The sequence below is a fragment of the Ptychodera flava genome, chromosome 13, assembly GCF_041260155.1.
Source record: "Ptychodera flava strain L36383 chromosome 13, AS_Pfla_20210202, whole genome shotgun sequence".
NCBI lineage: Eukaryota > Metazoa > Hemichordata > Enteropneusta > Ptychoderidae > Ptychodera > Ptychodera flava.
In genome coordinates, this window is record NC_091940.1 from 18,476,968 (window position 1) to 18,490,121 (window position 13,154).

Here is a 13,154-nt window from a genome sequence, read left to right on the forward strand (position 1 = left end):
AAACGCCATCAGGAAACAGCACTGATTTATAAGAGTCACAGTTCTTTTTCCCTTTCCAGACATGATTGCATTTTGCAAATACAAGGAATAGAGATGCTTATATTGTGGCTCTTGGTTTGTTTTAGAAGAAGATAAGATGGTATCTTGGTTGATTGTCCAGAATGCCACAGGCTTGTCCCTTTTAATCCGTCCTCACGGGGTCACTGCCACCTTGACAGCGACGTTCAAGGTATAACTGGGCATATGCGACTCATAACAGTATTCAATTCTCGTTTCGCATTAAGACTGGGTTGTGGATAGGGAGCATATATTTCTTTTTGGCGACTTGCAGATCGGGGGCGGGGAGCACATGCCAAGAAGTTAAATATTAATCTTGCTTTACACAATAAACATGTGCTCTCTCCGTGTATTGTCGGAGTCACGTTTGTCAAGAGTTGACGACACGGTACATTAATTAAAGACAGCGATCAGATGAAGATGGTGACGTCTTTCGGTCAGATTGTACAAGCGAAGACAAGTCAGCGGATCGCCTCTTTTTGAGTGTTAGGGTACATGCGTACAGGTAAGCGTTCTTCGTTTCCAGATCAAAGCAGTTCTGTTCACAGATAGCCTATTCACTCTTTGTGGCCGATTTACTCATTCATAACTTTCCAACCTATACGTAAAATCATATTTTCCCGGTTGAATATAGAAGATAGTCAGTTAGGTGACTTCCGCAGTCGGCCCGAATAGCGTGCTAGAAACAAATGCAAAGCAGTTTACAAAACAGAACCAAGTGTTGTTGAAACAAAAGTGTAGAAGGTAAAGTTATGATAGGGAAGCTAAGCTCAATTCTATAGTCAGTGAAAATGTATCAAAATAAAAAGCCGGTGTCGTTCTATTTCTGTGGGTATTTTCATGTTGGACGAGAGGAACATGAAAAATTGTTTGTTCAAAAGGTACAGTGATTACTTATTTTACAAGACTAGCATATAACTGTCCTGTAATGTTTACAGTTACGGTTAAAGATTTTTTCTCGAGAGAAGCACAAGTTCTTCAGCGCTGAGAAATATCTAGATCGCTAAACAACGTCAAACAAATGTTTACACCCCGATTGAACTCGTAAATTGCACTACAAACTTGTTTTACAAGTTTCATGGCCATTACACAAGAGTTGATTGGCCGTTTAGCGCAACACTCGACCTCCCCATGTGGGCATAGAGAGGCCATCTAGTCGATGGGGCATGAGTTCGATAAAAACAAAAAGATGTTCGATGTGAAACGTACTGTCAAGAAATTGCTGTAGAGGACTGCAATGCATTAATAACTCTTGCAACGTTCAAGGACAGGTTCTTGATAATGATCATGGAGATATAATACAAAAAATCCAGCTTTCATCGATAAGTTCCAGCATATTAAATTGCCTGTATTCATAGATAACATTTTTTTTCACGAAGACGTAATCGGGAAGCACCCTACAGTGCAAACAGAAGTTTGCATGTGATTCCTGCGCACAGCATTTCAATTAAAGTCTCCACATCACTGCATGAACACGTTCAAACCATGCTTTCCTGTTGTTGTTTTCTGGCCGCTTATTTACAAACAGATGCAGAACTGTAATGGCCTTTTCATTTCTTGGACACCTTGATGCAATTGCTTTCTATCTTTGTTTGTAGTCAGACTCTTAGTAAATCATGAAATCATAGACCCTAAAATCTACTCCCAGCAACTATCCGCCGTGACTCGTATCAAACCTCATCCTAGTAAGCAAGGTCCCTGCACAAACCGTGGCGTAAGCAACTGATCTAGCAGTGCAGGAGTGTGTGACGAGAATACTTCAAGAAAACCCGAGAAATCAACTATGTACCAAACATGCACCTGTCTGGCAAACTAAAGGACACAGACACTAGACGTTGAAAAGGTTACTATCATTTATCCTGCCCAAACATGAGTAATAGTGTTTGCAAATGCAAGGAATGGAAGTCAAGTGAACATGGCGGCCCTTAGTTTGTTGTAGCAGGAGACAGGGTGGCATTATGGGTGATCCAGAATGGCACAGACTACGCCAAGAATCCGCTCTGACAAGGTGACCGTCATGTGATTCTGGCAGCGATGGTCAAGTTTACGGTATAATTCTGCATATTCGACTGATAACAGTAGTTAACTCAGGTAATGTTATCACATTGTAATTATCATTCCACATCAGGGCTGCTGTTTTGATTCGGAAAGTAACAAGTTATTTGAAGTTTTTGTAACCTTGACAACTGAGAATTCTACTTGGAAGATGATTCCATTTTTGACTCTACTTTGGTCCAGTTACAATTGTCCAAATTCGCTAAACTTCAACAACAAACACAACGTAGAGACAAAGTTCACTGCAATACCCGTACCTATATTTTCAACATGAGTACGAATTCTCTTATACAAAATTTATACTTCTGTTGGTAGGCAAAGCAGAAAAACGCTGAAAATGGCAGAGCATCAGTGGTGGATGATTGTAGCCATAGTCTTGACGACGCTGGCGTTTGCGACAACCATTGCCTTCAACGCGCTGGGTGCCATAAATCCAGGTAGGGCAAATTTTCTTTGGCATTCTTTTCATTTGTATTTTATGATTTCCTCTTGGTTTTGCGCCCTCTGGCGATTGTTTGTATCATTCCGTTAATCCAATGGTTTCTACTGACAAGTCTGAATGTAAACTTTGATCAAGTGCAATGATTCAAGTTGTTTACACTTGTGTGCCAAGGCCTGCGCTAAGGTTCTTTTCAGGAAAGATTTAAATAGTGATTGAGTAAAACTTTACGCATAGCTTTTCTGCCTACAATTGTTTGTTTGCAAATTTTGTACAATGTACCTAAAGACATTCGCATGCTTGCAGATTGTCGTAAAGTGTAAATTATGGAGGAGAAGAGAAGAGGTTTCTGGTTTGATTCTTGAACGGGCACTCATGTTACCTGGTACCTGTTTCAGAGTATATTGGCACGAAAATGTTTAGAGGGACAAAAGCTACAACTTCTGATAATATTTTCATAGTTTTCATTCTTCTGGAAAAAACAAGCATTTCAACCACACACTGCGATGTGCACAAGATGAAATGTCGTTGACCAATTATTTCATTTGTAGTATAAGTACGGACTGTACAATTGTCAACAGTAAATTTAGATATTCCTCACACACAGCATGCACTGTTTTGACAAATTTAATAAGGTCATTTTGCCATGATTTCGGTGTAGAACACGAAATTCCATTTTATAAAGACAACTTCTCAATTTCTGTCTTCTGTCTTTCCCAGGAGTCATCTTCTTGAACAGCACTGGAGATCTCGCAGACAAATACTACTTCATCTTGAACCCAGCCGGCTGGACGTTTAGCATATGGAGCGTCATATACATTTGGTTGATACTAGCTATTCTCTACACCTGGACAACGCTTTGTCGCAAAAATAAAAGCGATTACGTCTATGTTCGTCCAAAGGTGCTGTCTTTCCCCTTCTACATCTGTCTCTCTATCAACTTTGGCCTTAACGTTGCATGGCTGCTTCTGTGGGATCGCCAGTACGTCCCAGCAAGTACCCTCGCCCTCTGTCTGATCTGCTTTACGCTGTACATCTGCATCGGAGCTTCGCACGCCAACCTATACCAGTACCTGCCGAGGATGATGTCATCCCAGAAACTTGACGTTTGGTGCATCCGAATCTTGATCCACAACGGTCTTGCGATCTACGCCACCTGGTGCACCATCGCGGCTTTACTCAACATCGGTTCAACCTTGGTTTACTGGGTTGGCCTTAGCCAGGAGACTGCGGGTATAATCTGCCTGTCAGTACTAGCGTTCGAAGTCGTCCTGTGGGCAATGCTGGAGGTCCTTGTCCTGGACCGATGGTTCCGCTTCACTCTAACCATCTGGCCTGTGGTCATCTGGGCTCTAGCGGGCAGTCTGTACGAGAACTGGGACCTGACAGCGTCCACGTGCATCTATTCGTTCGTCCTGATTGTTATTGCAGGGTGCATTTTTATATTCCGCATCGGCGTGTTTTTGTGGAGAGTGTGCAGCGTGCCACTAGTCAAAAAACATTCCCGACTACTCGAACACGAGATGACAGAAATTGGACACAATTAACATTTCGATCATTTAAAAAAATAAAATACAATTGAGATAGCCTACGCACTTGTGTGTGATTTCACTCTATGTAATGAACGTCGAGCAAAAACCGCAGCAAACTAACGATTTGCAGTGAATTATAAAGTCGATATTCTTTTCTTGTTCATTCTGAACCTTATATATATGATGAATACTATTTGCAAGCTATCTGGGAAATACCATGTCAAAATAATGCCTTTAGTACCTACTAGTAGGTAGTCATATACATATGGCTTGAATTGCACCCATGTTGATTTCCTGTCAAAACACAAAACACAGGTATACTCCACATCAAATACACACGAAACAGAAATTGTAAATAGTGATAAACGAAGGAACGAAAGTGCCAGGCTAGCTAGAGGCTTGCTCGATCACTCATAATACACCGTCGTCCATAGTTCTAAGACATCTGTACCCAGTAAGGAAAACAATGAAAGTCAAAAATTGTAACACCAAAAATTTGAAATTTAGTTTGCGGGCCCCAACATATGTTGTCACACATGCAAGTCATAATGAAATGAATATTGTAATAATTTTCATGACTTTTTGTCTGTTATTTACAGACACGTTTTACAAGAACTAATTCCCCACACTCTTTGATTTTGGCACGAAGGTTACTTGAATGGTATTTACTAATACTTTTGCAGATTATGTTGACACAAGCAAATGTGAATTACTATTACCTTTTCAGATTATGTTGACATAAGTAAATGTGAATTTTTTTATAACGTTGTCTTTTTTGTGATATCATTACACCTGCGTGCTAAACGTTTAGTGGGCGTGGCTTTCAGATGTTAAGTTCATTTGCATATTTAATGAATTTCTGTAAATAGGCTCTATATCAATCTTGAGAGCGCGAATTTTTATAGGACTTCTGCTTTATATGGATCACACTCAGGTCAAGTTGAAAGTTTTATTAGAAGTAGATTCTTATCAGGAGAGAAACATTGGATTTCTGTGGAGGGAGTGGAGGAATTTTGGGGGAAACATTAAGGCAGGCGAAGGAGAAAAAGAATTGACCCTGTTCTTTACATACCATGTAACAAAAAATGACATATTTGAATAAAGTTCTTGCATTTTGAAAAAGACTCTTTTCGATTTTACTCACCATGATTTCTGGTCACGTTCTTGAATGTCAGCCTTTCAACCCTAGCCATTTAATAATGAGAATATGATATTTTCAGTGCGCATTTCAGGCTAATGAGAAGTTTCGCGGTTTGATCCCCGTATGTCAGCCGAGAATTTGAAAGGTCAGGGTAAACTTGAAACTTTATGGTCAAATTTATGATTTGTTTTGCTTTAGTAGAAAAAAAACACGATTGTTCTCATTTGTCTGTTACTGGTTGTGTTAATTGTCCCTTACCCTGTCACCGCTGACCAAATTCAACGATTTTATTGCAGCCAGAGAAAAAAAACATTACTGCTTCACACAGATGTTGTCGACTTTCAGTCACAGAGTCATGTCTGACATTTCCTATAATAATACTTTACCAATGCAGTTGTCTTGCGACAGAGCTTGCCGGTCAGGCACTTATTTCATAACCACTCTCCCAAAGGTTAAACATTAAACTTGCTTTATACAATGAACGTGTAGTACCTATGTGTATTGCCTGCGGTCACGCCTGCCAAGAGTTGACGACTTGGTGCATTCAAGATAGTAGTCGGAGGAGGGTGACGTATTTCCGACGATCTTGAGCCATCGAAGAGAAGTGAGCGAAACGCCTCTTTTTGACCTTACGGTACGTAAAAAGGTGAGTATTCTTCGTTTCCAGACTAAATTGTTCACAGAGAGCCTTGCCACTCTTTGCTGCCGATTTACTCTGTCTGTAACTTTTCAACCTGCACAAAGTCAAAATCCTACCCGTTGAATACATAAACGATAGGCCAACGAACAAAAGTGTAGAAGTTCCAAGTTATGATAGGTAAGCTAAGCTCAGTCACATTAATCCAGACTAAATTCTTCACAGAGAGCCTTGCCACTCTCCCGATCTTTGCTGCCGATTTACTCTGTTTGTAACTTTTCAACCTGCACAAAGTCAAAATCCTACCCGTTGAATACATAAACGATAGGCCAACGAACAAAAGTATAGAAGTTCCAAGTTATGATAGGTAAGCTAAGCTCAATCACATAATCAGTAAAACAAGTATTAAAATAACTAATAAAATATATATAGGTATTTTCATTGAGGACGAGAGGACGCAAAAACATTTTCCAATGGTACGATGATTGCTTCTTATACTCGCATAACAATCTTTTGATAATCACAAAAACGTTTATGGATTGTTAAGATTTTAGCCCGGAGGGATTACGTGTTCTTCAGCGATGAAACATTCTAGATTGCTGACAAAGGAAATGTTTACACCCTTCAGTTGCACAAACGAACTTATTTTACAAGTTTCATGCCCATTATAAGAGTTGATTCACCTCTTAATGTAACACTCGGAGATATTTGACCTGTTGTCATCTAGTCGATGGGGAAGAGTTCAATAAAACACAGATAAGGAAAGCTCTTCGATGAAACTTACTGCTAAGAGACTGCTTGTTCTGTAGAGGACGGCGTTGCATTTACATGATTTAACCCTTGCAACGTTCAAAGACAGGTTCTTGATTGTGGTCATGGAGACAGATTACAAAAAGCGCTGATTTCATCGATAATGCCCAGCGTATTAAACTACCTGAAATCAGAAGATAACGGAATATTTGTACGAAGACGTAATCATGGAACCACCGTACAAATCAAACAAAAAGTAGCAAATTATGTGAATTTATCAACTTTGCTTGGGATTTCCTTCACATTTCTTCAAGGATCTCCGCAGTACCTCAGAATACGTCGCATGTGAACACAAAAATTGAGTCAACGACACATATAGACACAAACACATACATAACCCCACACACGCATGCACAAGGAAAACTTACATCACCAATAAACAAAAAATGAAGCCTCGCAGAGGTTATAATTGCAAAGGTTTAGAACTATTGTCCTTCTTACTTCATCGACTCATTTCAGATATTTGGATAATGCTTTTTATACTTGTTTGTAATCAGACTCTTACCAAATTGTCAAATCTCCTCCAAGCAACAAGCAGCCATGACTCAGATAAACCTTATCAATCCCGATTAGAGTAAGCGGCCAAAGCCGTACAGCAGTACAGGAGTGTGTGACGAAAGCAGCCATAAGGAAAATCATAGATAGTAGAGAAACCTACGTAAAACCTTGGAATGAAAGGCAAAGATCTTGAGCCTGGAAGCAAGATGACGTTGAATGTTGAATGTTTATGTGATTGTAATACTTTGTACTCTTTTAAAAGTTGCGTTTGTTGATCAGTTCGTAGATATAAATCTGCAGGATTGACAAAACCGGCTAGTTAAGTATGTGCCGAACATGTGTATGTCTGGTGAACGCCATCGGGAAACAGAATTGAGCTTGGCCAAAAAATGTTTTTTGTCCTTGACATACAGTAAAAAGTATTACAATTTTCCCCTTTTTTCCCTTTCTTTTTGTTATAATTCCTAACAATGTTGGTTAGTCACTATTGATACAACAGTTATTGTCTTTTATCACTGGCTGCATAATACTTCCGTTTTCTTTTTAGCATTTTTGGACATGCAAACAGGGATATCAAGGATAACTGTACCGATGAGTATGTAACCCCCCCCCCCCAACAAAAAAGGCATGACGGGCAGGTTCTGAAATGACGCGCGGTGCAGAAACGACCTTTTGGGGGCCTTAGAAAGTCAGAGTTATTTTTCCTTCCCAGACATGATTGTATTTTGCAAATACAAGATATAGAGATGCTCATATTGTGGCTCTTGGTTTGTTTTAGAATAAAATAAGATGGCATCTTGGTTGATCGTCCAGAATGCCACAGGCTTGTCCCTTTTAAACCGCCCTCACAGGGTGCCTGTCACTTTGGCAGCGACGTTAAATGGTACAACTAGGCATATGCGACTAATAACAGTATTTTACAAACTGCGCGAATAGTTAATCACAATGCTCGTTTCGCATCAGGGCTGGTAAATTAGTTTGGGTCGGAAAGTCACTTAGTTATTTTGAATTTTGTTGCCTTCACAGCTGAGAAACCTACTGGAAAGATTTCATTTTCAATTTTACTTTGAAAAGCTATGGCTGTAACTTTTGATGATTTTTTAAAAACTATATATTTTTTGTAAGTGAATTGCAATTCTTGTTCTGCTCCAAAAACATGTTGAAACACCTGCTATTTAGCTTTTCAACACGGTGTCTACACGGTTAGTGAAATGCACTGTTATTGTTAACATTTGATTTCAAGTCTAGACCAGAATTCACTTTTCAACAACAACAATGCAGTCTGTACTGTAGACAGTGGGTTGACGAGCTGCATGCTGTATATTCTTACGTTTTGGAAAATCCAACAAAAAAACTATGGTTGACAAAAAAAAAGCAAAGTAGTGACAAAACCATCAAAAGTCAGAGCTACTTGTCATGTCCGGTTTCGCTAAACTTTAGCAGCAAACGTTAGTTATATAGAGACTGACAGCCTCAGACAAATTTCAGTGAAATACCGGTACACGCCCATGGCAAGGAAACCACATTTTTTAATCCGAGTACTTATAACCATCTACAAAATTACATTTTCGTTTTGCAGGTACATCAGAAAAAACAGCTGAAAATGGCAGGACATCAGTGGTGGATGATCGTAGCTATAATTATAACGACGTTGATGTTAGCGACAATGCTTACCTTCAACGGGCTAGCTGCCACAGATACAGGTATAAATCATTGATATGATTTACTCTTTCTTTCGAACCACTGACGGTTGTTTGTGTACATTGACGCCAGAGATGTGTTAAGTTCGGAATCACTGACTGCACTATCTCGGTTTCACTATTATTTAGACTATTGCATTGGTATTCTTTCTGACTGCCCGAAACATCTCATTGACAAACTGCAACGCGTTCAAAATGCATCTACAGGACTTGTCTATAACCCCCCCCCCCCTCCAAAAAATCACACAATTTTCAACCTCACTTGAAATCTCTGCACTGGTTACAAATCACGTCTTGTACAGTACAAAACTTTCGACAATTCATTTCGACTTAGTTTCAGGGACTGCACTACAATACCTCCCTGACCTTTTACAAATGTATACCCCCTAAAAACACTTGCATTCTTCATCTGACACACGTCTACTTAGAATACCACGTGTTGCCATAAGTTCCTGTGAGGTCTTTTTCTCATTCAGGACGGAAACTTGGAATGATCTCCATATTAACCTACGCCGTCTGACTTCAAATATTTCATCCTGCCACGCTCTCAAAACACTTTTCTTCAGGAGGTGCTGTCTAGTTTTGTCCTGTGCCTAACTCCATTCGGAGATTTGGTGCATATGTATTATTATTATTGTACTTGGGCCTCAGCCCAAGTACATTTGTTTTCATTCCGTGGGAAAAAACTGTAAGGTATAACCATTTCTGGCTGAGACCAGGGAGGGCAAAATGTATTGGCTTCATCTTTCTTGGCATAATAAATGGCGTAATGATGTTAACTGAATGGAAGTGCTGCTCTCAGCCAGTCTTGAATAAGTGAGATGTGAATATAATGCTTCTCTATCTGAGTTTTGGCCACAAAATCTTCTGAATATAATCAAAATGTGCATCGAAATGCAACAATTAATGCACCCTCCGTTTCCTAGGCGATGGCACGACCCTTGCTACACCCACTGGACGAGCCAAAGTGGGAGGGGTAATTTCGGTTTGGTCGAACAGGAGGGCTCGAGACCAGAATTTAACATTTAAACTTGAAACATGTTTAATCACTGACAAGATGTGGATTAGTGTTAATCAAGAGAAAGTTTGAAAAGGAAAGGTTTTATATCCCGGACACAATGAAAAACATTACGACTGGAAACTGTACCCCCGGTTGAGAATAGTAATGCCCACAGCGATGGAGAACACTATCCTTGAGCTGAGAAAACCAGACCATCATTTCGAAATAGAGCTGCAGATTCGAGAAGCTCGTTAAAAATAGCTAGGTACACCCCAAAGGGGTGGTTTCGCGTCTTGAGGGCAAATTTCGCCTCTTTCATTTAGAAATCGTACGTTTGTTTTTCCAGGGGAACACATCATTTGACACAAAATTTGCATGAAAGGGGTCGCCAGTAAGCACGTGTCAAATCTGGCATAAGAAACAATATGAAATGTTGGGTAAAGCCAGTCCAAAATAAACTGATTTGAACTTTTGTGTTTTGTAATTTATACCACTGCAGTAACATGACTTTTTTTTGACAACATCACACAATGTAATACGTTTTGAAACTGAATACTCCGACGTATTCTGTGTCCCCTTTGCTAAAAAATACGGTATGCCGATTACCATGTAAGGAGATGATGACGTCAAGACAGATTTGTAGTGCGTTTGGTCTTGGATGGTGCACGAAGTTTTGTCGAGGTAGCTTGTGTATTTATTTCCTAAATGGAGAGATTAGGGTCGATCTAAGAGAAGGCCGAAAAATGTTATGATACTCTAAGCGAGCTGAACTCCAATGCGAATGGTTGGATAATTTGGAGGATGTCTAGACTGATCTCGTCCCATTAAGATTATTTGGCGGTCAGTATTGAATTTCAACTGCGTCACAAGTTGCGTCGAACGGTCAACGAACGATATTTAGAAATCTGGAGACATGGCACATCGCAGTTTTATTTTAGTATTTTATATTTTACAAAAGATGTAAGAAGCAATGATTTTGTTGAAAATTCTGAAAAAATATAGGAAGATTTGATCGCGAACACATTTTCACTTGGGGTCAACTAGCCCTGCGTACGATGCTGTGTGTTCGCTACAGCTAACCGCCCCGCTCACCACAGCCCTGCAAAGACCCGTACGTTGGGTCGGTGACTTCAAATCCATTTTGGGACTTGACGTAAAAAGCCAAATTACTGCCGAAATTCAGCGTTCTTGGGCCCAAGTCGTATCCCAGCCTACCTCAGCTACTCGATCGCTTCCAAAAATGACAGTCTTTTATTCACTTCTCGTAAATAACCGTCGATGTCGGCAACTCTCTCGCTGCCCTGCGTACGATGCTGTGTGTTAGCTGTAGCACATAGCATCGTACGCAGGGCTAGGGGTCAACATGGGGTCGCAGCCATGTTTGCCTCATAACTTATTTCTGTCTGCACTCAAAACTCAAAAATGTCGCATATGAACCTGAAAAATCGATGTAATTTTGTCAAACTTCGGCGAAATTTCAGCCTATAGACAAAATTTCATCTAGGTAAGGTAAATTTACTGAAATTTGATCGACAAATAATCCTGAGCTTGAACGTGACAGCTCGCCTTCTCCGGGAAGTCATGCATCCGGCCAGCTGCCCATATGGCCGGGTGCATGAGATTGTTTTCAAGCGACGGCGGCAGACCGTACGGGGCTCTGGATATGAACCTACCGCCGGTGTAGCTGTAATAACTGTTGCGTTGTTTTTAATCACCACGGACGAAGTCCGCGGGGACTTATAGGTTTGGTCATGTCCGTGCGTCCGTTCACGCCTAGTACCCAACCCCATACAGATGCACGTCGATTTGTTTCACAATGCTATCAAATTTGGCCGTGTTAGAGGACTTTTTAGTTTACACCTCCATAGACTCCCATGTATAAGGCAGTTCTCCATAGATTCGCATGTATGATGCCAAGAAAAATAAAAATTTAGTTTCTCATCGTATTCATATTGCCTAAAGGATGCAGTGACACAGTTTTTTTGTCCCCACGGATAAAGTCCAGGGGGCTTATAGATTGGCTCATATCCGTCCGTGAGTCCATCAGTGAGTCCATCGGTTCACGCAGATATCTCAGACATTTTGACAAAATATCATGTGACCTTGGTGACCTTTGACCTCAAATATACATTATTGTCCATAACTCAGTAACCACAAGTGCTAAACCTTTCATATTTGGTATGATGGGACACCTTATGACGCCACATATTGTACTCCATTAATTATGTGCATATCTAATTATGAGCGAGCCAATAGAGCAAGAGGTCTGATTTCTGGTATATAGGGATAAGTTAACAATATAATTTGTTTGACAAAACTTCACGTGACCTCAATGACCTTTGACCTCAAATATACATATTTGTCCACAACTCAGTAACCACAAGTGCTACACCCTTCATATTGGTATGAAAGGACACCTTATGACACCATATATTGTACCTCATTATTATGTGCATATCTTATTTTGAGCGAGCCAATAGAGCTAGAGGTCTGATTTTTGGTATATAGGAATAACTTAGCAATACAATTATTATGACAAAATGTGACGTGACCTAAATGACCTTTGACCTCAAATATATATATTTGTCCACAACTCAGTAACCACAAGTGCTACATCCTTCATATTTGGTATGATAGGACACCTTATGACACCACATATTGTACCTCATTAATTATGCGCATATACAATTTTGAGCGCGCCAATAGAGCTAGAGGTCTGATTTTTGGTATATAGGAATAACTTAGCAATACAATTATTTTGACAAAATGTCACGTGACCTCGATGACCTTTGACCTCAAATATATATATTTGTCCACAACTCAGTAACCACAAGTGCTACATCCTTCATATTTGGTATGATAAGACACCTTATGACACCACATATTGTACCTCAATAATTATGCGCATATCTAATTCTGAGCAAGCCAATAGAGCTGGATGTCCGATTTTTGGTATATAGGGATAACTATAGGGTAGAAATCTAAATATGCCCATCTAAATATTAGACATCTACCATCGAGAACAAAAGAAATTTGCTGTAATTTGAATATTTAAGGAGTTTAAGCAATTCCCGCTATAAATAAAGAACCCCTGCCTCAAACTCCACAAAAGTTGCTAGACATATTTTGCCGTTGTCATGCCATTGCTTCGTTTAATAACCAGTTAATCAAATGCCTCATTGACAGGAGGAAATTCAAGACCATATTTGAATAGTAGTATATATTGTTCTCAAAATTACTCTATCACGGCCCAAGTACTCATTGCCTTCAGCAATACTGCCTTGT

The 13,154-nt window shown here is 39.9% G+C and overlaps 2 protein-coding genes across 4 annotated transcripts in view; both read left to right on the forward strand.

Moving 5' to 3' along the window:
* The window catches only part of LOC139147691 (uncharacterized), a 29,003-nt gene that overhangs the window by 11,563 nt on the left and 4,286 nt on the right, over nucleotides 1-13,154 (forward strand). Inside the window, exons 1-2 of one of the 3 annotated variants that reach the window (XM_070718850.1) lie at nucleotides 5,709-5,858; nucleotides 8,749-8,872. In XM_070718850.1, coding sequence (XP_070574951.1) covers nucleotides 8,773-8,872 — 100 coding nt within the window. In that variant the 5' untranslated portion in view covers nucleotides 5,709-5,858; nucleotides 8,749-8,772. Of the gene's footprint in view, nucleotides 1-5,708; nucleotides 5,871-8,748; nucleotides 8,873-13,154 lie in introns of those variants that run through there. The other 2 variants (XM_070718851.1, XM_070718852.1) reach the window with 2 other exon arrangements.
* Nucleotides 466-4,249, forward strand: LOC139147688 (uncharacterized). Its single transcript, XM_070718847.1, has 3 exons — nucleotides 466-562; nucleotides 2,428-2,549; nucleotides 3,272-4,249. The coding sequence occupies exons 2-3, from the start codon at nucleotides 2,450-2,452 to the stop codon at nucleotides 4,096-4,098; spliced, it is 927 nt and encodes a 308-aa protein (XP_070574948.1). The 5' UTR covers nucleotides 466-562; nucleotides 2,428-2,449; the 3' UTR covers nucleotides 4,099-4,249.